Below are 20,869 nucleotides of genomic sequence, written 5' to 3'. Positions count from 1 at the left end.
CAGATCCCACCATTCCATATGTACACAGCTTGTATCTTCTTCCTCGAAGAAGTAAAGATCCTCTAGATCTTCTTCGAGGTTTGCTACGTCATTCAGGCCTTGATCGGGCCACTCATTCTGATTTTGCGCCATTTGGTCTTCCCCTATAGCATTGATGTTGAGAAAGTCCGGCAGAATGACCACTGGCTTTGGCTGATCGATGGCCACAATGTATAGACTGGGATCGTACTCCTTTGCGAACGAGGCCCCCTTCTCTTTGAGACGGGGATCAGATGACCCTGTCTTCAGTGCATTCTTCTCTTTTTCTATTTCTATTGCTAAGGGCCTAGGTTGGGTTTGTGGTGTCAGATCCATCATGCACATGTCTGTGCCTTACAGAATGACCACCTCCGATTTTGGTAAGTGGGATAAGGTAATGTATATGCTAGGGTTGAAGGTGGGCAGTAGTGTATGGATGTGGTTAATACTTCTGGATAGGAGGGCTTGGTTGTATGCAGGAAGTGGATTGGTTGTTACGTTTGGTTTGGCAGGTGGGGTGATTTCTTTGTTGTCAATGAGAGCTTGGATCTCATGACGTAGACGGTAGCACATGTTCGTGGGATGGCCATGTTGTTGGTAAAAGATACAATACTGGGTAGGGTCGTGTTTGGGTGGCAATGGGTCTGGAAGTGGACGAGGATCAAGAGGCTTGAGATGTCCTTTTTGCATTAATACCTTGAGGGCGTGGGTTGTGCTCATATGAAGGGGGTAAAGACTCTACGGTTTCGGGGTGGACCCGTATTTTGTGAAGGTTGTGAGGTCATGGCAGTAGCAAAAGGATCAACCATCTTGGCCATCGTGACGACATTGCTGACAGCTGCAGGCCACGGAATAGTGCTACTGCTAGCATTGGTATTCCAAGAGAACGGCCTTCTTGCGGGTTCACTTATTCTGTGGACGATACCTTTTTTGAATGCACTCTCGATCTGGAACCCCAGCTCATGTAAGGAAGCAAATGTGGACAACGGTGCCACTATCATTCTCTGCATCATGTCTAGCTCAAGGTTCTGGTGTCACGGCCCAAACCTGCCCCTGTGGGTTTAGCACCGTAACCGGCCAGTAATCTGTGGATTACTAAAGGCCTCTGAACAGATTAGCAAATAATAAAGGGCTGCGGAAGCAATAATACAAAATAGACAAGGTCCAATGAGCTGTGATAGCGTACATGGAACAAAACATTTCAAAGCTTATTTATATATACATATACATGCCAGTCAAAGGACACCACTATTTACAAAGTATTTACAGAAGTACACATCTCAAGACCTGACTTTACGAGACAGTCACAGAGACTAGCATGAATACAAAAATAACCATATAACGAGACTTCGATTGGAACCTCCTTGGGAGGCACAACGGTTGGCTGACAAAAACAGAATAGAAGGTCGTCAACTCTGGCCTTGATCACCCGCCGGCTCACCTACATACATAATATAAACTGTGAGGAGAAGCCCAGTGAATAATAACAGAGTAAAGGGGTTTTATGAATGATGTCCAGCACAAGTTAGAATCTAGTATTTAAATCAGAACATATTCAGACTTCAAAACAGAAATAGATTTAGATACACACTCATGTTCATATTGAGATTTTGCATAAGATCATACGTGGTACACCCATTAGCTATTAGATCAATTTGGTCCAGAGACCCACATGCATAGTTGGTACCAACGACCATAAAGGTCCATATCTTGCGCGCAAGTAGCCATGGTATTGTTAGCCCCAGGGAAGGGCCACGTGCAGATTGGCCGCGGTATTGTTACCCCCGAGCGAGGGCCACGTGAACTAAGGGTGTCACAAATACTTTTCAGAAAATTGGACATTCATTCATAATTTGTAAGATAGCATTTCAGAAAACATATCATACCATATCAATCAGAAAATACTTAAGTTAAACATACCTTTATAGAGTTATTACTCACAGTGGGCCTTGAGACAAACAGACGGAGCAGGTTAGTCAGACAGGACGCAGCACGTGACCTACATAACACATAACAGATACACACTTGAAACACACGTTTTAATTGTACAAAACTTATTTCGTTGGCTCTTAGTGTGTTTCTAATCTCTTATCCTCATTAAAGGGTCTTGAACATGGCCTAGGAATGCTTAGGATGGAATGAGGATACAAGAATGCATTAAAAACCATTTCTTAAATTTTGCTGAAGATAAGGTCCACACTCGAGCGTGGCTTTCCCTGCTCGAACGGACATGCAGATAAAGAAGCTCTGCTTGAGCGTGGACTTCTCCGCTCGAGTGAACTGCAAACTTATGAAAAAGTGTTGGATGCATGAAATTCACACTCGACGGGCGCTCGACCCCCGCTCGAGCGTATGACACAGACCCTCGCTTGAGCGTGGCTTCCCCCATTCGAGCAGACTGCAAAACACACAAACTTCTAGGTATACGCATTTCACGCTCGAGCGTGACTCTCGCCGCTCAAGCGGAAGTGCATGTACTGAGGCTTGACGCTCGAGCGTGAAAGTCCCCGCTCAAGCATGGGTGAAATTTCTAGAAAATCCAGATTGACCTCCTAGCATGAAACTCAACCTTTAAGCCTTCAAAACTCATTTTTCTGCGCCAATATTTGAGGAAACATACAATAACACATAAAACAACATGTATTAAAAATCATTTCAAGAAATCATGGCCCAAAAGCAACCCAATTTGTGCAAAATCAACATGAACTCTATGAATATGCTATTAATTCAACATGCAAGAACCTCCTTGAATTCAAATCCTCCAAAACCTAATAAAACTTGATAATTTGATGGAAAACAAGTTGAATGACCATAATGTGAGTGAAATTAACACATGCATGGAAGAAATCTTAGAATTCAAACTCAAAGCATGGAAATTTATGCATGCATGCATGAATTGACACTCAAAACCACACATCGAGCTAAGTCTAGATTTTAAATACCAATTTCACCATGAATCTAGCAAGAACAACTCAAATTCATAATTAAAAGGATGAACTCCCCACCTTAGGTATTCAATTCCAAGTATAGAGGCTCAATTATGCAATTCTTCTACAATTCTGCAAGTTCTCCAAGTAATTCTCTAGATGAAACCAAACTTTTCCTCTCTCACTCTCTCCTACGATTTTGGTCAAGAAAATGGTTGAGGAGAGATGCTTCTAAGTGTAATGAGGTGTAATAAAGTTGATCTCAAATTAAGCCACTAAGTGACAAACTTGTAATAACTTAAACAAGTGTAAATTAACATGATTTAATCTAACTTAATCATACCAAATCAAATTTTAATTAAATCTACCATAAAATCATATATATTCTAACTAGTATGAAACACTAATCAATTTCGAAATCAGGCGTCGACAAGGCTTTCAATTCGTAGTTCAAAGTCTAAACATGAACAGATCATTTTATGGCAACCACATAGAAACGCAAAGATAATGCAATACATATGCAAATTAATTTCGGGTTCCTTCTAAATTACTGTTAGGCATAACTAATCATGGATTACCATTAATCGGAGGTCGGGGTTATTACATTTGGACCACTAGTCGGACTTGTTCTCTTTCAGAAGGCCTATTTGTCATTCGGGCTGCCTTAGCCCTCCACCGGGCGACAGAATCAATGAATGATTCTTTGGGGTTCTGGGTAGTAGCCTTCAGCTCACTAATGGTTGCTTCTATTTGGGTGTTATACAAATACTGATTGACAAGTGCCACAGATAGCACCTTCCAATTCTGTTTTGTAGAGTCCTCCAAGTTAGTATACCAGATGGTCGCCACATCAGACAGGGTTCTCCTAAACAACGAAAGCTTCTGTGCTTGAGACCAACCCATGGGCCTCAATACATCCAAAAACAACCGGACATGCATAATTGGATCCTCACTCCCATCGAATCTGTCGATGTGGGGCATCTTAAATTTCTCCGGTAATTTGATCGAAGCCTCTGTGTACCCATCTTTGATATTTGGAATGGAGTTGAAGCCCTGGGATTTTTTCAATGCTTTCTTCAATCTGGAAATCTTGACTAAAACTGGATCAATTTCATTGATATCGAAAGGAAAAATCCCTAGAGGAGGTTGAACCGGAGGACGATAAGTTGGAGCTAGGGGAAACATGTGTTGAGGATTTAGGACTAGTAGATTTTTTACTGGTGGGGGTAGATACGAGTTTGCTTGGGCAGTAGGGATTGGGTGCACGGTTGATGCTGATGCCCTAGATGTACGTTATAGATCGGCGATGACTTCATCTTGTGTAACCATCCTTTGTTTTACAGTGTCCATAGTCCTTTGGATGGTAGCCATCATGGCAGTGAATTCCTCTGCGTTTGGTGCTATGTTCTGTGCCATTGCTAATCTAGGTGAACTAGGTGCTGGTGAATTGATTGATTGAGAAACAGATAGGTGTTTGTAGAGTGCTTTGTACTGATACTACTGACCGTCTGTTTCTTCTCCGTCGAGTGATTGGAAGAAATGAGACTAGCACGGGATGACCACCAAGAAGGTCTCAAGCTTTACACAGCCTGCCAAAACAAGTCCACACAACTTGGGGAATATCGGGTCTTTCTGAAGCTATGATGGTCTTTCTGAAGCTATGTTTGTACAGGATGGTAAATTCCAAGGGTTATGTTTCCAACATGGTAGAGCCCATGGCCAGTCAGCCTTTTGGGCAAGCCTCCGGCAAACCGTCCAGGAATAGCAGTTGACAAACACAGTGACTTAAGCGCACCGGTACAAATGCAAATGCAAAGAACATGTAAGTGTAGATAAAAATTCTCATCATGAGTTTCGAATCAAGTTTTCTAAATCCCCAACAAAGTCGCCAGAAACTGTAGCCCAACTTTTCGCGCTCCTTTCGGAAGGCTAATATCCCTACAGTTCGGAATCCACTTGTGGTTCTAAATCTGATTTCACAAGTGCAATGTGAAATAGTGAAAACATGAAAAGAGTCCAAATCCAAAAACTCTTTTTGGAAAATCAATGTTCGAATCAAATGCCAAAAATGGACTGCTCTTGCCAGATTTTAGATTCGCCACCAAAATATTTTTGAAAAATTTAGGAAACCCAAGACTCGTGCCAAAGGCCATTAATCTATCATCACCAAGGTGTCTCGGCTCAGGAACTTAGGTATGAGAGAGGAAGGTCATAGATTGAGCACTCCACTCGCCCGATCAAAGATCAGCCTCTACTAATCATAATGTGATTCTTATTTACATTATATGCACTTGTTCTAATTTATTAGCTATTTTTACTATGTGATGCACACACAAGGTATAGACTAGTTTGCAAGAATTGGAACATTTGACCTCATGTTTTGTTTCGAAAATTGTTCTGTGAATTTGTCATTCAAAAAAGTGGGCTAAAATGAACATTTAATCAAGCCATCCCAATTCAACAACTAGCCTTCATCCATAGCCATTCAAACGATTATATCATTTAAGCACTTAGCCTCATGGTATTCATGATTTATCATGGCAACACAAACATTCGATGCAACATGCTAATAAAAGCTCACCTAGTACTCCGAGCCAAAACAGGTGAAAGAGTTAGAAAAGTATGCATGTTCCTAACTTATGCAATATGACTAATGCAGCACACATATTTTATATTTTATAGGCTCGACTATGAGCATGACATATGATTGCATTGAAGACATGCGATAAAGCACGTATTCAAACAATGAATTTGAACATTGGGTATTGGGTGATGAGCCGAACCTTGGATGTATGTAAGACAATGGATGAAAAGCATAAGAATGCTAATGAAACGTGATATCTTATACTAACCATCATAAGCAAGTAAGTAAAAGGGAGAAAGACGTGGTGTTGAAAAACATATACATTATTACAACATTTGCCCTTGTGCAAGAGGGTGCGAATCAAAATCTAAAAGCCCGAATAAAGTAACTATTACAAACCGAATGAATAAATAAGCGAGGCTAATTAACTAGCTAACTATGCTATTACAATAAGGATAACCACGATAAATAAACTAGCTCTCTAAGCTAAGTAACTACAATAATTACAAAGAGACAATAATAATAATTACAACATTAATGATCAATGAGACTAATTACAATAAACAATTAATTACAACGATGATCATAATGTAAGCGAGGATGCACAAGGATTGCATGCATGCATATGTACAATGTTCAAGAACACCTCTGTCTACCCCAGGCCTGCTTTGTTTCACCTCAGCTACGGTCCTCTGGTTTTTGCAAAAATACACTACTAACCAAACATTGAGGACCGGCTGGCCCTCAATGAAGCCCAGCCGGGCCTAAAGAAGGGCGACCGTGCCTCAATTTTATGCAAAACTCTATTTTGTGTTATGAAGTGAAAACAGTGCAGACAGAGTTGTTCAAGCTCTGTTTGTCTCTTCCTTTCTTCTCTGTCATGGGAAAGCCTCGAGAGAATGTTATAATTGTTTCCAAAACCATCAATGAGCAAGTTGATTGCTTGATTTTGGATACAATTTTGGACAAAAATCAATGAATATGACCACTCCCCCCTCTTTATCATTGAATGAACTCAAAAAACGAAAGTAAAGACGCTTCAAAGATCATCAAAACGCCATGAATTAGCGTATGACCACTCTTGACTCGATAAACTTGGCATAACGGCTGACCAAGCCCAAACAATATGATTCATTTTCTTTCTGTGTGTTGGTTACTTTTAAACTAATTCTCTCAGTCATTTCCATTCTTTAGTTCATTTATCCGAATTGATGATTAAGTCCTCTAAAAGGAGAGAAGCGTCAAATGGGAAGTAATTCTCAACATGAAAAAGAGATTATGCCATAGAGATTAAGCCATTAAGCGTGAATCTCTAGTTCATGTGTTGAATAACCATCAACCGATTGAAACAATTCTCAAATGAAAGAAAGCGATGGCAAGTTGATTCTTAAAATGAGGTTATTAATACAAAAGTTAGACAAAGAAAGACTTAGAACAACATAATACAGGTTATGTACAAAGACCAATGCTACAACAAAGGAATTAATCAAAGCTTGAATCAATTAAATAGATTAGGACAACCCTAAAACAGTCTCTAATAAGCAGCCAAAATAGTGGCTGGAAATGCAAGAAAAGAACTGAAAAAGCTAAACAAAAAGCAAAGATACTAAAGCTATGTAAGCAAAAACAAGGAGGGGTGTCCAACCCTTCCATTTTCAAGACTTCAAACCATGTTTTTTGGCCTTAGTTCAACTCTAAAAATCAATTGAAAAATCAAAGGAGAATAGTGTAAAGAAACCAAGGGTTGAGCTATAAAGATAGGTGCAAATAAGGGTGTTAACCTTACCACATTTGGTAGCTTATCCAAACTCAAATTCCAACACTTAAAATGGATGCAAAATAGCCCAAGAATACAAGAAAGAGATAGAAATGAAGTAAGAAAAAGCAAGAACAAGAGTTGCAAGCTTATACCTCTCAAAATGGAATAAGCTTTGGTTGATGATCAAACTCACTATTGACACATTCTTAAACTTGAATTATGCTTCTCAAGGGTCAACCAAGGCTCTAAGATGATATGTCAAGGTTGTGTATGGTGTATGGTGTATATAGATGACACAAGGAAGGTAGGTTAACTCAAAGATAGCTTGCAACGGAAAAAGGAGGAAGAAAGAGCTCTTTCTATGTGTATACGTTTTCTCTCAATTGTTTAACCCCCAAAACAGAGGTATATGGTTGTTTACATAGAATTTGAGCAAAAAATATCATAAATATCTTCAAAAATGGAAAGCTGGCGGCCTCCCGCTGAGAACAGTGTTTCTCGCTACTGAAGCTCGACCGGCTCTCAATGAGACACGGCCGAGCCTCAATGAATTCCCTTGTTTTTCTATTTCAGCCTCAACACAGGGTGGCACAAGGTGTACAAATGAATTTGTTAGGTATAATCAATGGGAATATGAGAGGTTTGGGGTTGTTTTGAAGCTTAAATAAGGCTCATTCATTGAGACCTCGATCCACGCACAACATCACTTTCATCATCGAGTGTATCGAGCAAAGCGCTCGAGGCTTGCGGGAGGTCAAAAATTGGGTGTCCACAAGGGCTTTTACTGCTAGGACCTGTATGCTGTCAGCAGAGATAGATGAGGGTGGTCTGAGCATGGTTGCTACCATGTTGGTTTGTTTGCTGTTGAGTTTCGGTGTTTTACTTCTTGGCTGCTCAGCTAGTTGTGCTACGTTGGTCTGCTAAGCTTTGCTAGTTAGTCTGCTAGGCTCTACTAGTGGTCTGTTTTGTTGGTCTATTTTTGTTTTGTTTGTTACGTTAGCTAGTTTGGTGGCTGAGTTTGTTGGTCTCTCGCCAACTCTGGGGGTGCTAGCAAATGATAGGATATGCTTTTTGGTGCCAACTAAGTTTGGATGATTTAGCTTATTGTAATGCTTTGCACTTCCCTTTTATTTATTGATGCTATTTGTTTTGCACTTTGTACTTGTTTCTTACATCAATATAGTTTCTTTTTTTCTGATAAAAAAAAACAAAATAATTTATTCAATTTAAAATTATAAGGACCAAAGTACATGAGTTACACGTGTCATTAACCCAATTTTTTTTTAAGGTATATAATATTTCTGAAGGGAAAATTATGCAAATAGTCCATGTAGTTTACACGATGTATCAATTTTGTCTCTGTACTTTTATTTATTCGATTTTGCCCATTAATTTAATGAATTGTGTCATTTTAGTCTAATAAATAACGGTTGTTAAGTTAATTTAACGGAAAGTCAAACAATTTGTCAATTTGGTCCATATATTTTTCACAATGTGTCAATTTAGTCCCTGTCAAAATCGAGAAAATTAAAACTATAAGAACCAAATTGACACATCGTGTAAAGTACAGGGACCAAATTGACCATTGTTTGACCTTCCGTTAAATGAACTTAACAATCGTTATTTATTAGACTAAAATGACACAATCCGTTAAATTAAGGGATAAAATCAAGCAAATTGAAACTACAAAGGCCAAATTGACATATTATATAAATTACATGGAATATTTGTATAATTTACCCTATTTATGAAAGTTATTGAATTGGAATACATTCCTCTCAATAGGAAAATTCTTCCAAGGTACTCAACCAATTTAGAAATCAATCACCATTACTTTACTTTTTATTTATTTTTTTATTTTTTTGGGTCAGATATATGAATCACCTTCACCTATCAGTACATATGACAAACACTAATACAAATTTGTTTTAATCTTTTTATATCACCGTACATATTTATGATTGATTCTTTTTTAATCAAAAAAAAAAAAAAAAAAAGATTGATTCTTTGATTTAAAGAATTATTAAATAATAATGAAAGTAAATAATATCTTGCATTTACTCCGTTATATAATATAGTGAAAAACAGAGGCAATATATACCAACTCTCGTATCATGCAGAAGTTTGTGCAAACCAATCCTTTTCAACTGGAAGGCCATTCAAGTAATTTTTATGACTAAAATTTGCAGAACAAAGAAGAGAAATAACATAACTTGAAACACCTTTTTTTGTTTTTTTTTGTTTTTGTTTTTGTTTTTGTTTTGTTTTTGTTTTTTTTTTTTTTTTGTTTTTTGTTTTTGTTTTTTTTTTTTTTTATAATTCAAATCTCCATTCTGCAACAAGGGCAGTGAGCATTGGTCTGCAGCCATGGGACCAAGCACCTAGAATGGAACCTGTGGGAGCATGGTAGGTTGACCAGGGTCTCACCAGACTTGAATTGTTCCAAACAAATGGCACACTCATCTTGGCCTGTGCCCTTCCACCCCAGCTTTGCACAACTGAACATCCTGCTTGACGCATTTTTCTTTAATCTAAACACCTCTATTTGCAAATCCCTTGATATCACAGTTCTTCCCTCTATGCACCTCAAGCTTTCTGGGTTATTGTTCCTGAATTAATTTAATTGTAAAAATGAGGGGGCAAAAAGAAAGGAGAAAAAAAGAAAAGAAAAGAAAAGAAAAAGTGCTTGTTTGGATTTAGAAAAAATTATGCAATTAATTACATTAAGAGTTTCTCAACTAGTAGTGAATATCAATTTACTTCGGTTATTTATGAACTTATTCATTTTACACCCTCTACTCTAAAACTGTACAAATGACCCCATGTGGAAATGGGTAGAAACGAAGTGAAAATGATACATTTTTATAGAAAAAGAATTCAAAATGTAAGGGTCATAAATGAGGTGGTAAGAGATATTGACGAATAGTTGAAGGAGCCGTTGAAGGAGTCTTAGTGTAATTAACTAAAATTATCTAAAATGTTGGTAAATGTAGTGAATGGGCCAGATAGATTCACACAATAAAATATGGGAGTTTGAATATTCAATTGGAGTATACGAGTGATATCAGGTTAAATTTAAATCTACTCTACACACTTCATAACTCCTGACAGAATTTTAAATATTGACCGATGCATAATATGTATTAGAGTTCTGAACTTTTAATATCGATCTTTAGACATATATATCAATTGATACTATCAAATAACATCTGATATATGATGGTATGGCTAATACTTTTTGGGCTGAGTTTCCTACTTGCTTAACTTTTTCACAGAGACAATCAGAATGGTGTAGCTAAGCTTACACATGAGGACCACTGGTGTCTTGGATAATATGGGTGTTGTTGTGATGAGATGGAATTTTAAATGCCATCAAATATCACAAAATAAATTAAAATAAAAAAATTTCTAATTACCTTTTGGTTTCTGATTTCCTTTGTGCTCTCAGCCTCTCATTCAACCTCTCCTTGGCTTCTCTAGCCACTCCTCCCAGCTTCTCATCTTGATGTGCCTGGTTCTCTGTGTTCCTTTTCTGTTTTATCATTCACATTAATTTTATCAAACACTTAATATAGACACCGACTCTTCTAAAAGCTGAAGCCGACAAACAAAAAATATCAAGTTATTATCAATGAATCAATTGTCAAAAAATAAAAAAATAAAATAAAAAATTTAGTAATTCTTCTAGTGATAAGCATTTAGTAGTACCAGGGAAGAGCTTGAGCTGAGAGGGGATCCATGTTTGCTTGTATATAAACAAAAAGACGGCCGCCTTGTCCAGCCGTGCCCCGTGCTGGTGTTCGGTGAATCCGCCCACACTCCGCTTTGGTGGAACCGCCGCCTCCGGGCACATTCAACTCCAGGGAGCATTCCAGCCATTTATAACAACTAAAAAGAAAAAGAAAAAAAAAGCTATATGTATGTAAATGTTTATTGTATGGTTTTGATGTATAATTCAAGCTTGCCTGAGAGGAGAAAAGAAACAGTTAGAACTATTGGTTTGGTACCCATTTCAAGAACTCACAAGAAGAGTTTCATTAAAAAAAAAAAAAATGATTGATAAAAAAGGGTAAGGAATTAATGAAAACAGTACATATACCCATTACTGATGGAGATGGTGATGGCACTGGCCGACAAAGGAGGGGACCATGGAGATGATGATTGGATACAGCTCTCTCATATTATCATTTTCATCTTCATCTCTCTCTCACACACAATGGATCTATCACTTTCTCTCTCTAAAGAAACATATGGAGATCAAATGGGAGAGAGGAAATGGTAGGGAAGGGTATGAAAAATTTCATGACAGTTTACCTATCACATGACACATCTAATATGTCTGTCACCAGACCCGCATTTGCATACAAGCCGAGGTCACGTGACTAACCAAACCAAAGTAATATGTCTAGGAAAATTATACATAACTCATTTTTTACATTCACATTCTAAATTTAATGATGTATAAAAAAAATAATTAGCTAATAATTAAATATATATATATATATATATATGAGAGAGATAGTTATCTTAAGTATTCTAATGATGGCGGTCTATTAGACAATCTAAGACAATTTTCTCTCTCATATTTCTTTAATTATGAGTCAGAGCATCTCCAAAGTGTTCTTTAAAAAACACGTGTTGGCTATTAGAATTAGTATTGTCTTATTTTAATCACTCTAATTGGTTAGCTATTACAATACATATTTTAACAAAAAATTCCAATACTAGTTACATTTGGACAGTCTTGAGAGACTTTTCAAACAATTTCTTTAAATAAATAGGTAAAATAAAGAGTACCATTGGAGTGCATAGCTAAAAAAAAAAAAAAAAAAAAACATAATAAAAAAATTAGGCAAAATAAATAATATATGTAATAAAACATAAAGGTCATGTTTGTTTGGGTAGACATGAACTTGGGATTGGACTAATAGTCCAATAAAATTATTAATCCGATGTTTGGTTAAACAATTGAAGTAGGAATTAATTATTTTAAACTTCACTATTAGTTAAGATAGGATACATAATCCAACAAATTTATAGTCCTAGGACTATTAGTCATGGGAATGCTAATCCAGTCCGCCCAAACAAACATGGCCAAAGAGTATGGTGTTAGAGTTGCTCTTACACATCGCTAGATTTAAATTGTGGGTCTAAAATGTGGACTTGTATATCAATTTCTTTTTTTTTTTTTTTATATATATCTACCTATCTATTGTACTAGGATTATGCTATGGTTACAAGTTATGACATTTGTGGGGTTAGTTATCATAAATATCATAACTAAATCATTTTTAGTCTTAACCAAACTCCAAATAAAGTATAACTAAAGATCTTTTGAATAATAACCAAAATAATAATCCTAATACATCATAACCAACATTACATTAAATCATAATTAATATCGCAATGAGTCATAACCAAATCACAACTAAAATCACAATATATCATAATCAAATATCACAAACGTCGTAATTGGGGCATATGTGCACATCTCCTTTTAGGATGTGTACCATAGAATTTCTCATTATGTTGGAAAATGCTATGGTAAACACCCCTTAAAAAGTGTGTGCCATATACACCTAGTTATATACTTTTGGGTGTATGTTACGTTTTTTGTGGTAATTGTTACATAGTTTTCTGGTAGAGTTACGATAATTTGTGATTCAAAAGTGAAGTTGCGCATTTTTGTGATAATTTCACACATTTTTTATCCTTTTTTTTTAATCACAAAATATGTAACTTAATTTCTAAACTACAAATTGTCATTATTCTACCAACAAAAAAAAAAGAGTAAATTATACAAATAGTCCTTATAGTTTACACGATGTGTCAATTTGGTCTCTATTTTGGTCGATTTTGTCCCTTAATTTAACAGATTGCGTTATATTGGTTTAATAAATAACGATTATTAGGTTTGATGGACGAAAAGTCATCACGTGCTCAAACGATGTTTGAGAAAAAAAGTACACTAAGGAGTTTTTCTTGGAATGTTACGTTATTACGTTTGGGAAAAATACACTAAGGAGTTTTTTAGTATGTTATATTAGAGTGTTACGTTTGGAAAAGTACATGAAGGAGTTTTTGTGTGTTACATTAATTGGAGTGTTACGTTTGGAAAAAGTATCATAAGATATTTTTTTGGAATATTATGTTCTTACGTTTGGAAAAAAAAATACACGAAGAAGTTTTTTTTTAAAAATGTTACATTGTTACATTTGAGAAATATACAATAAGGAGTTTTTTAATATGTTGCATTGGTATAACAACACTCATTTTGCTTTAGTCATATTTATGAAAATTTAAATGATTTTGGTTTGTTAAGCTACAGTTTGTAAATTTTGATATTTTGTCTAAGTGTGAGATCCTGTCTTGTTTTGATGCGATTGTACTTTGCCTAAGTATAAGATCCATGTTTTGTTCTATACTTTGTGTGTTGAACCTAGGCTATCTACATTTGCTATCTCACACCTAGTTCACGCCATTAGACCTTAGACACTTAGGCCATTAAGCGACAACACCTAGGACTATCTTGGAACCATCGTACCTGACCTCCACCTCCACCCTCGCACTTAGGCCGAGGTGTGGATCACGTAGGCATCAGAGATCTTTGATCCTTGAACCTTGCAGCCGTGTTGGGCAGCTTATTGTCTAGTTGTACACCTTAGCCAATACCTAGCAACCATGTTCCATAACTTGTACAACCTAGGCCGAGTGTAGCTCAACTTTTTTACGCCCCTTTTCGGAAGACAAAGAAGCTCTACAGTTCGGACTCCCGTGGTTCTGAATCTGATTCCACAAGTGCAACGTGAAATAGATAAACACCAAAGAGTCCAAATCCGATAAATCTTTTGTAAAATTAATTTTTAATCAAATTACCAAAAATGGACTGCTCTGCCAGATACAGAGTCGTCACCTAAATATTTTATTTTTGAAAAATTTAAGAAGCTCATGACTCGTGCCAAAGGCCATATGTCCATCATCACCAAGATTGGCTCGATTCAGAAACTTAGGTACGAGAGGGGAAGGTCATGAATTGAGCGCCCTCACTTGTCCGATCAAAGATCGGCCTCTACTATTCATGATTGTGATTCTTATCTATGTGATGTGGACACAGAAGGTATAGACTAGTTTGCTCAAATTAGAACAATTTAATTTCATATTTTTTTTTCGAAAAGGGTTTGAATTTGCCACTTGACAAAGTGGGTTTAAAGCTTATGAATTTGCCACTTGGTAAAATGGGCTTAAACGTACATTCATCAAATCATCACAATTCAAGAAACAAGCCTTTATCCACAGGCATTCAAACAGTTTAACAAGAAAGCACTTAGCCTCACGGCAAGCATGCTAGTCATGGCATTCACTCACACTCATGCAAGTATGCTAAAGCACTAAAAAAACTCGCCTAGTACTCCAAGATAAGATAAAACAAAAGAGTTAGAAAAAAATATGCATAATACCTAACTATGCAATATGGCTAATGCAACACATGCAATAATGCAACTAAAGTAGGCTCGGCTACTTAACTTGTTATTTGCAACAATTTCATAACATGCGTTTAAACACGTATTCGACGAGGTAATAAACGATAATGCAAGTTTGAATGATGAATCGAGCCTCGGTGTATGCAAGACAAATGAATGGATGCAAACATGCGATATACTAATTGAAACGTGGTACTCCTAATCTAACCATCAAAAGCGGATAAATAAAATGGAGAAAAACATGGGGTTGAAAGACATACACATTATTACAATATTGATGCCCTTGCGCAAGAGGGTCCGAATGAATAAACTAGCTAAGCTAAACTACTTAACTAATTATTATAAAACTTGAATAAATAAGCTAGCTATCTAAGCTATTTGATTAAATAATTACAATAATGAACCAATTTAATTAACTACTTTAAGCTAATTAAATAAGTACAATACAAAGCTAATTAGCTACCTACATTAACTAATTAATTACAAAGAAACTAATTAAACTAGTTAACTAGTTAATTACAACATGAATTAATGAACTAAATAACTAATCGAGTTAAATAATTACAACACTTTAATTAGCCACAACACAACTATGACTAACTAATTAATAATTTAACTAATTAACTAGTCTCGGGAACGAGGGAGGCCCAGTGCATGCTCAGTTTCCACTTGAAGAACTTTCACTGTTTGCTTCCGAAAGCCTATGTTACACAACCTTTGTCACGCCCCCAAACCGCCCCAAGTAGTTTGGTGCCGTGATGGCCAGTAATTCGAGATTACCGAAGGCCGACTTACAAGAATCACACACGATCAGAGTATAAAATATGGGGCTTACAAGTGCGGAAGCAACATATGTATATACAGAATCTAAATAGTCCATGAGAGCCGTGCTTAAGTCCAATGAAATGACATACATTTTTACAAAGTCTTGCAACTTAAATACAATAAGGGAATGAGATACAAAATACATCTTGACCAAAAGGCTTCTCAAGCCGACATATACAAGTACACATGAAATATAGGCTAACAAGCATAGTCTTCAAGATGGTACAAAATGTTAATCCAAAACACGTCGGCAAAGCACCCAAAAACACATCGGCTACACGTCTAGGCCTCATTGCCTTCTTGCTCATCACCTACATATATATAGAGAGGGTGAGCTTGGATACTCAGTGAATGATACTAGAAATAAAGGTTTTTGCATGATTGATATCCAAGATTTCTTTCAAAACAATACATATCATACTTTACAATCAAGGGGGGAATCAAGTTCATTGCCGGCCTTTCAAGTTCTTTGGATGTTATTACATTTACTTAATACAAGGGGGTGATGACAATTCCAAGACAAGAGTGCAGTTGCATTATAGTCCCCTGCAGCTAAGGACTTTCAAGACAAGAGTGCAGTTGCATTATAGTCCCCTGCAACTAAGGACTTTCAAGACAAGAGTGCAGTTGCATTATAGTCCCCTGCAACTAAGGACTTTCAAGACAAGAGTGCAGTTGCATTATAGTCCCCTGCAACTAAGGACTTTCAAGACAAGAGTGCAGTTGCATTATAGTCCCCTGCAACTAAGGACTTTCAAGAAATGTCATCAAAACAAGATAGTGTTTAATATGTAAGTAGAGATAGTCATTCATGCTAGATCAAGTACTTTTCAAAACAAGGCAAGACGAGATTTATGAAAGCAAGTGTAACATAGCTTTATTAAAAATACCACTCACATAGTTTCTTCAAACGTCGGGGTCGAGACAAGCCCAAGTCCTACAAACACACGGCAAAGCCTATTGAATGCACCCTCAACAGTTTCGTATGTACACAATTGATTTCGGAAAACATGCTGGGCACCAACCAGGTCTAGGCCGAGGTTCCACACCTCCTCGCCGAGGTGTGTTCCCGAGGGCCACATGCAAGGAAAAGAGATCGGGAAACTCTGGGTTTCCCTCTGCTGATGAACATGAAGAACATGAGTGTGAAAACATGAAAAATATGAATGCTCAATCATAATCTGTCATCACAAATCTAGGATTTTCGTGCTATGAGTTTGAAAACATGGACCTGGGTACCCGTACTTGGAATTCTTGCGGAAATAAACACAAAACATGATTCTTTATGCAAGCTTTCGGATCAAAACAAGACTTTCTTGAAGAACACATGAATGTCATTTTCTCTTTCTAAAATCGAACTTCAAAACGATGCATGGCTTACAAATCATATCCGATCATGCAATGCAATAACATGAACATAGAGAACATCATGAGCAGATCAAGAATCTAACCTTAGAACACGGATCTAATGGTTCGATCTCTAGGAATCAAGCTTGAAGATCTACTTCCTCACTCTAAAACTCCTTCTTCCTCCTAGAGTTTCTCTCTCTACAAGGCAAGGTTATGATACTAAATGATAGTTTTCTTTACCCGGTTCTGGGGTTAACCCTCTGCTGAGACACGTGGCGGCGACTGGTTGGGTTCTTCCTGAAAAGGTGGCTGACAGACCAGACAAAGCATGGTGGAAGGGTGTTCAACAAGTAAAGCGGTATGGGCTCTCTGACGAGGCAATGACATCGGCTAATATCAAGGCGTATTTAACAAGCTACACGGAATGGCACTCCGGCAAGGGGTGACATCGGCTAAAAAAGACTTCGGCAACTAAGGTGACAATGACCTCGGCTAGGTAGGACAACACTTGACTAAGCTGTGCCACATCTTGGCCTAGATGCGCCACACCTCGGTCTAGGTCGCACCACTCCAGGACGAGATCGCTTGGGTGCAAGGTAACATCTCGGCTAACGTGTCAAGGCGAGAACGGAGGTCAACAAGGGGTTCCAAGATACTACTACTAGACTAAGGATGACCTCGGCTTGGAATAACATCGGCTAGCATAACTCAGGCAAGGCGTGACCTAAGTTTCACATTAAGGAAGGAACAAGACAAGCATACTACACTTAGACAAATCACAAAGCTTCAAAACAAGGCATGGATCACATTAGCTCAAGCGAAACAAATCACAGACATACACATGCAAACTTAACAAGTCATAATCATACAGATGCTCATGAACATGATGAGGACATAAAATGTGGGTTCCTACAGTCTACCCTCCTTAAAGAAGTTTGGTCCCCAAACTTAAGTTACCTTGTCCTACGAATAACTCCGGGTAACGGATTTTCATCTCCTCTTCCTTTTCCCATGTGGCCTCCTCGCCATAATGCTTCTCCCATTCAATTTTCACCATTGATATCGACTTGTTTCTCAACTGTCTCACTTGTCTGTCGATAATTCTCATCGGCTTCTCTTCGTAGCCCAAGTCTTCATTAACTACAACCCCGGAGTAATCTATTACATGCAGTGGGTCTCGGATATATTTTCTCAGCATTGAAACATGGAACACGCTGTGGACTTGGCTCAAATCTGGCGGCAAAGCGAGTCTGTAAGCAACGGTGTTAACTTTCTCAAGAATTTCAAACGGCCCAATATATCGGGGTGCAAGTTTACCCTTCTTCCCAAATCTCGAAACTCCTGTCATCGGCGAGACCTTCAAAAACACATGATCCCCAATTTCAAATTCTAACTCCCTCCTTCTTTGGTCGGCATAACACTTCTGTCGACTCTGTGCAGTTTTAATCCTCTGCTGAATGAGTTTGATCTTTTCAGTTGTCATCTGAACCAACTCGGGGCCAATTAGAGCTTTGTCTCCTACTTCAGTCCAACATATCGGCGATCTGCACTCCCTTCCATACAAAGCTTCATACGGCGCCATGCCTATGCTGGCTTGATAACTGTTGTTGTACGCGAACTCTACTAATGGCAAATGCGATTCCCAACTTCCCTGGAAATCCAACACGCACAGTCTGAGCATGTCTTCGAGTGTCTGAATCGTTCTTTCTGTCTGCCCGTCGGTCTGGTGGTGAAAGGCTGTGCTGAATCTCAACTCTGTTCCCAAGGCTCCTTGTAGACTCTGCCAAAATCTAGAAACGAACTTCGGATCTCGGTCTGACACAATGGACATCGGCACGCCATGAAGCCTCACGATCTCATTCATGTACAATTCGGCAAGTCGGTCGGCATTGAATGTAGTCTTGACAGTCAAGAAGTGAGCTGACTTAGTAAACCTGTCGACTATAACCCAAATGGAATCCATACCTCTTTGCGTCCTCGGCAAGCCCACTACGAAATCCATGGAGATGTGCTCCCATTTCCACTCAGGAATTAACAAGGGTTGAAGAAGTCCTGCCGGTCTCTGGTGTTCTGCCTTCACTTGCTGACAACACAGACACTGAAATACAAACTCGGCTATCTCTCTTTTCATGTTTGGCCACCAAAAGGTCCGCTTTACGTCCTGATACATCTTGGTGCTCCCTGGATGAATGGCAAACTTGGAACTATGGGCCTCTTGCAAAATCTTATTTTTTAACTCTAGTACGTCGGCCACACACAACACTTGATTCTCTATAGTGTATCTCGGCCTCGGCTTGGTGACGAATTCATCAATTACCCTCTTGAGGAATTTATCCTCCCTCTGTCTGGTCTTCGCTTCCTCAATAATGGTCGGTTCCACCGAAACCGCTGTCAGGCACGCCAAACTTCCAACTAACTTCCTGCTCAATGCGTCGGCTACGGAATTTGCCTTACCTGGGTGATACTGAATCTGCATGTCATAATCCTTCAGTAGCTCGAGCCATCTTCTCTGCCTCATATTTAACTCTTTCTGAGTGAACAAGTACTTCAGACTCTTGTGGTCGGTGAAAACTTGGCAAGATGTTCCATACAGGTAATGACGCCATATCTTCAAAGCAAAAACCACGGCAGCTAGCTCCAGATCATGGGTAGGATAATTCTTTTCATTGGGCTTCAACTGACGAGACGCGTACGCTATGAACTTTCCTTCTTGCATTAACACGCAACCCAAACCCTTATGTGAAGCATCACTGTAAATCTGAAATTCCTCATTAGCCGATGGTAGTACCAGAACTGGTGCTGTAACTAATCTCGTCTTCAGCTCTTGGAAAGCTGATTCTCTTCCATTGGTCCATTCATAAGCTGCTCCCTTCTTAGTTAGTTGTGTCAATGGCACTGCAATCCTCGAGAAATCCTTCACAAACTTTCTGTAATAACTTGCCAAACCCAGAAAACTACGAACCTCGGACACGTTGGTCGGCGTCGGCCAATTCACAATGGCTTCAATCTTACTGGGGTCAACTGATATACCGTCTTCATTAATCACATGCCCTAGGAATGAAATGCTGGAAAGCCAAAACTAGCATTTACTTAACTTGGCGTACAACTTTTTATCTCTCAAGGTCTGCAGGGCAAGTCTCAGATGATTCTCGTGCTCGCTCGTACTCCCGGAATAGATCAATATGTCGTCGATAAAAATAATGATAAACTCATGTAGGTACGGCTTAAAGACTCTGTTCATCAAGTCCATGAATGCTGCTGGGGCATTGGTTACTCCGAAGGGCATTACCAAAAATTCGTAGTGGCCATACCTTGTCCGAAAAGCAGTTTTCTCGATGTCCTCGGCTTTAACCTTCAACTGGTGGTAGCCTGACCTAAGGTCAATCTTGGAAAAGACTCGTGCTCCTCGTAGTTGATCAAGCAAATCATCGATTCTAGGCAATGGGTACTTGTTCTTAATGGTCACCTTATTAAGTTCTCTGTAGTCAACGCAAAGACGAAGTGTGCCATCCTTTTTCTTAACAAATAGGACGGGTGCTCCCCACGGTGAAGTGCTTGGCCTAACAAATCCTTTGTCCAACAATTCTTGTAATTGCGATTTCAGTTCTCTAAGTTCGGTTGGGGCCATTTTGTAGGGTGTTTTGGAGATGGGTCGTGTTCCTGACGGGATGTCCACAGTAAACTCTATTTCCCTATCGACAAGGTGGCCAGGCAACTCATTCGGAAAGACATCGGGGAATTCCTCAACAACGGGTATGTCGGCTAACTCAACAATTCCATTCAAATCACTTAGTATACTGCATAAATAACCCTGACATCCTTTTTGGATCAACTTGTAGGCCTTCATGGATGAGATTAAGTAAGGTGGGGGTACTACTCCCTTACCTTGGAAAATGACCTCAGCTTGACTTGGGGTCTTCAACGT

The 20,869-nt window shown here is 38.4% G+C and overlaps 1 protein-coding gene across 3 annotated transcripts; it reads right to left on the bottom strand.

Moving 5' to 3' along the window:
• Window positions 1–9,316: 9,316 nt before the first annotated feature.
• LOC114262112 (RING/U-box superfamily protein) lies at window positions 9,317–11,590 on the bottom strand. 3 transcript variants are annotated; one of them, XM_028202466.2, is made up of 4 exons: window positions 11,388–11,590; window positions 10,997–11,176; window positions 10,705–10,820; window positions 9,317–9,897 (listed from the first exon to the last, which is right to left on the bottom strand). In XM_028202466.2, the coding sequence occupies exons 2-4, from the start codon at window positions 11,165–11,167 to the stop codon at window positions 9,609–9,611; spliced, it is 576 nt and encodes a 191-aa protein (XP_028058267.2). In that variant the 5' UTR covers window positions 11,168–11,176; window positions 11,388–11,590; the 3' UTR covers window positions 9,317–9,608. The 3 variants fall into 3 exon arrangements, with proteins under 3 accessions (XP_028058267.2, XP_028058266.2, XP_028058265.2); XM_028202465.2 differs by having other exon boundaries at window positions 10,997–11,253; window positions 11,388–11,584; XM_028202464.2 differs by lacking the exon at window positions 11,388–11,590 and having other exon boundaries at window positions 10,997–11,346.
• Between the last annotated feature and the right edge of the window lie 9,279 nt (window positions 11,591–20,869).

This window comes from Camellia sinensis, chromosome 4 (genome assembly GCF_055761805.1).
Source record: "Camellia sinensis isolate YWXY chromosome 4, ASM5576180v1, whole genome shotgun sequence".
NCBI classification, from domain to species: domain Eukaryota; kingdom Viridiplantae; phylum Streptophyta; class Magnoliopsida; order Ericales; family Theaceae; genus Camellia; species Camellia sinensis.
Note: the sequence above shows the minus strand (reverse complement) of the source record. Positions and strands in the feature narration are given on the sequence as shown.